We start from the raw sequence: 3,232 nt of genomic DNA on the forward strand, positions 1-3,232 counted from the left end.
GTGGCTCCTGGTACGTGCTGATCCAGTGGGGTGGACTTTCTGAAGAGGATGCGACTTGGGAGCAGTGCGAGGAGTTCCGCCAACACTATCCAGATTTTCAGCTTGAGGACGAGCTGTTTGCGCAGGCGGGGAGAGATGTTATGACCGGCCAGGCCTACAGCCGTAGGAGGCCCACCAGGCAGGCTTAGGCCGCAAGTTATCTTAGTTTTATTTTCATATCGTGGTTATATATACAAGTTGTAAGACTATTTTGAGATTTAAGCAATAAGACTATTCTGTTGCCCGGCTCCCAGAGGAGCCGGAACCCTAAAACCCTAGCCGCCTCCTGCTTGCGCCGCCGCCGCCGAACCGCAAGGACGGCGCCTCGCCGCCGGCCGCTGCGCTCCAGCCCTCGCCCACCTCCCTCTTTTCCCTACAGCCTACGCCCTAGGCAGGGCAAAACCCTAGTTCCTATCAAGACCATTCACAAGATTTTTGTACAAAATTCTACAATGAGCACACTAGCGCGCACATCTCATGTGAAACCGAGAAAAAACTAATGCTAGCACTCGCTACAGAAGTCTCATGTGAAACTAATGCTATCACTTGCTACAGAAGCACCAAACAGTGGGGGCTCATTTGCTCAAACCGTGAGACCTGCTGATTTACAAACAGGTCTAACAAGGAAGCCCTTCTCCCTTGTAGTTCAAACCGTGAGACCTACAGAAGCACCAAACTATGGAGCTAGATGTTCTCTCCTTGGCTATAACAAGGAAGCCCTTCTTCTTGCAGCTTTCAATCCCAACTCCCTTATGCGGCCTGCTGATATGATGAACAATCTGAAAGGAAAATCAATGGCATTTAGTCTTAATATTTATTACGAGAGAGTGTTAGCAATATTTGTACAAAATTCTCAAAAGAGATTCCTGCATATTAAAAAGGCTATAACAAGGGCAGCCCTTCATGCTAAGCAGAGCATAGTCTTCATGAAGTGCAGAGGATATACGTTTTACTTGCTGATGCCATGACAATAGTAGTGGTGCTTCCCTAGTCGGCTCTTGTCCTTGGCAATCACAAAGCAACCCGGCTTCTTGCAGTGTTCCACTCCCGCTTTGTGACGATTTCCGATATGGCGATCCTTCTGAAAAAGAAAGAAACAAACAAACAAAAAAAAGATTAGTCCCTAAATTTAGTTTACCACACTCAATTAGGAAGTCGAGAGAAAAGCGCTACCTGTTTGTCAGTACAGCCATATTTAGAGCCCTTGTTGCCAAAGGGGTCAAAGTGACAGACCATGCACAGAGTCATTCCATTATCCTCGAGGCTGCTAAGATTCTTATCCCAGAAGCTCCTATGAGCATCCCTCTCAATCTACAACAGTCAAACAGTTTTCAAAATCAGTCAGTCAATTTCATGCCTATGAGCAACAAAAATGCAGCAAACTAGTAAAACATAATGGGCAATTGGTCTTCGGAAAGGCTCAAACAAAAGGATGATCTCCAGTCACGTGACATACCATTGGAAATTTCTACATCGTCACAATATGATCAAACACTAAGGAAAGATACACATTCTTCACCAAAACAGCTATCTGATAAATCCCCAACTTCAAATGACCAAAGGTTTTCAGGTAGGCTTAGCGGTGGCTGTAGCCTTGACAACAAAGGGGAAAGGAGCAACCTGACTAGATATAGAGATCGGGGTGTGGTGATTTATCCTTAGAAAGGTCACTTCATCAAGATCGAACACTAGCTAAAATTCCATACAAAAAATCAACACCCTCTGCATCATCCATAAGCAGAGCAGTGGGCATTTTTCAGGCAATTCTTCAGTAGAAACTAAAACATGGCAAGGGATTGGGGTTTTAAATTGTAATGTAACAGAATTGTGATCAACTATTCTACTTCTACCATTATAGGGACAGCAAACATCAGTTTTTTTTTCAGAGATCTAAACCTGCCTAAACGCTGATGATCGGTCAAAACACGCTGATGAACAGAAAGTAACGCTGATGATCCTCATTTTGCCAATTCAGACAGGAGCAGAAAGGAACAGGAAAACTGAACTCATAGCAAAAGGAACGAGCAAGCGCATGATCGATCGTACCTCATACTCATCCTTGTTCCTGTCCGCCTCCTTCCTCCTCTGGGCCTCCTCCCGCCTCCTTTGCCTGTCCTCCTCCTCCATCCTGGCCTCCTCCTTCCTCCGCTCGGCGTCCTCCCGCTGCCGTCTCTTGGCCTCCTCCAGGTCAGCCTTTTTCTTGTCCTCGGCAAGCTTCTGCCTGGCCTTCTCCTTGGCTGCCTTCTGCTCTTCTTCCCTGATCCTGGCCTCCTCCTTGGCCGCCTCCTCCTCTTCTTTCCTCTTCATGGCCTCCTCCTCCTGCCTCTTCTTCTTGTCCTCCGCCTTGGCCTCCTTCTTGGTCTTCTTGGCCTTCGCCTCGGCCACCGCCTTGGCCTTCGCCTTGGCCTCCTTTCTGGCCGCTTTCTTGGCCTTCTGCCTTGCTCGTTTCCTGGCGGCAATCTCCGTCTTCTTCAGGCGATCCTCATCATCTTGGCCGCCTGTCTCGTTCTTGTTCTTGGCATCATTGCGCTCCTCCTCGTCTTGGCCCGCCGGTAAGCGGCATGCGCGCCAAAGTAGCACCATGAGAGAGCGGAGAGATAAGCCCAATGAAGAGGCCACCGAGCGCAAGATCCTGATCCAGCTCCCTGTCGGCGGCGGTGGGCGTGACTCCGGCACCGGCGGTGGTGGCCGCTGGCCAACTTGATTCATCGCAGAGGATGCGGGCTTGCGGAGGGAGCACGAGGTGGTTTAGGGTGGAGGGGGAGGAGGGTGCGGTGCGGTGGCTGGCTGGCTTCCGGTGGGGGCAGTCGCAGTGCGGCGCGGTGGCGTTGGGAGTTGGGACGGAGGTGGGAGGAGGAAGAAGGTTTCGAGCGACGAGTACGCGGAGGGCGGGGACGAACTGAATTTAACGGCCACCTCCTCGTCTCTCTGGCCTTTTTTTTTTTCTTCTCTCTCTGGTTGGGCACGCACGAGGAGGCCTTTTTTCTCCTGGGCCGGGCTAATTGAGCCCAACCATTTTCTTCTCTTTTATCTTTTTTTTTAGTTCCTGTCCGGTTGCCTCTCCGAGCTCCGGCGGCCGGCGACCGTGGGTGCTCCCAAACCCCCGCGTGCCAATAGGGCAACCGACCGGCACATTTCGGTTCGAACCGAACCGACCGAGCTGTAACCCCTAAGTGGCTTGAGGTCTGCTCAC

The 3,232-nt window shown here is 50.6% G+C and overlaps 1 protein-coding gene across 1 annotated transcript; it reads right to left on the reverse strand.

The window, feature by feature from the left end:
- Positions 1-678: 678 nt before the first annotated feature.
- LOC123096463 (vicilin-like seed storage protein At2g18540) lies at positions 679-2,890 on the reverse strand. Its single transcript, XM_044518206.1, has 4 exons — positions 2,086-2,890; positions 1,213-1,350; positions 986-1,120; positions 679-818 (listed from the first exon to the last, which is right to left on the reverse strand). Exons 1-3 carry the CDS (start codon positions 2,746-2,748, stop codon positions 989-991), a joined length of 933 nt encoding a protein of 310 aa, XP_044374141.1. The 5' UTR covers positions 2,749-2,890; the 3' UTR covers positions 679-818; positions 986-988.
- Between the last annotated feature and the right edge of the window lie 342 nt (positions 2,891-3,232).

Source organism: Triticum aestivum, chromosome 4D (assembly GCF_018294505.1).
Source record: "Triticum aestivum cultivar Chinese Spring chromosome 4D, IWGSC CS RefSeq v2.1, whole genome shotgun sequence".
NCBI classification, from domain to species: Eukaryota; Viridiplantae; Streptophyta; class Magnoliopsida; order Poales; family Poaceae; genus Triticum; species Triticum aestivum.

Excerpts from the sequence above, each read along its gene's own strand:
- LOC123096463 (XM_044518206.1), bottom strand. The coding sequence starts at position 2,748 with ATGAATCAAGTTGGCCAGCGGCCACCACCGCCGGTGCCGGAGTCACGC. Across the intron at positions 1,351-2,085 it reads GGAACAAGGATGAGTATGAG|ATTGAGAGGGATGCTCATAG; the intron begins GTACGATCGATC and ends TGACTGTTGTAG. Across the intron at positions 1,121-1,212 it reads ATGGCTGTACTGACAAACAG|AAGGATCGCCATATCGGAAA; the intron begins GTAGCGCTTTTC and ends TTTCTTTTTCAG.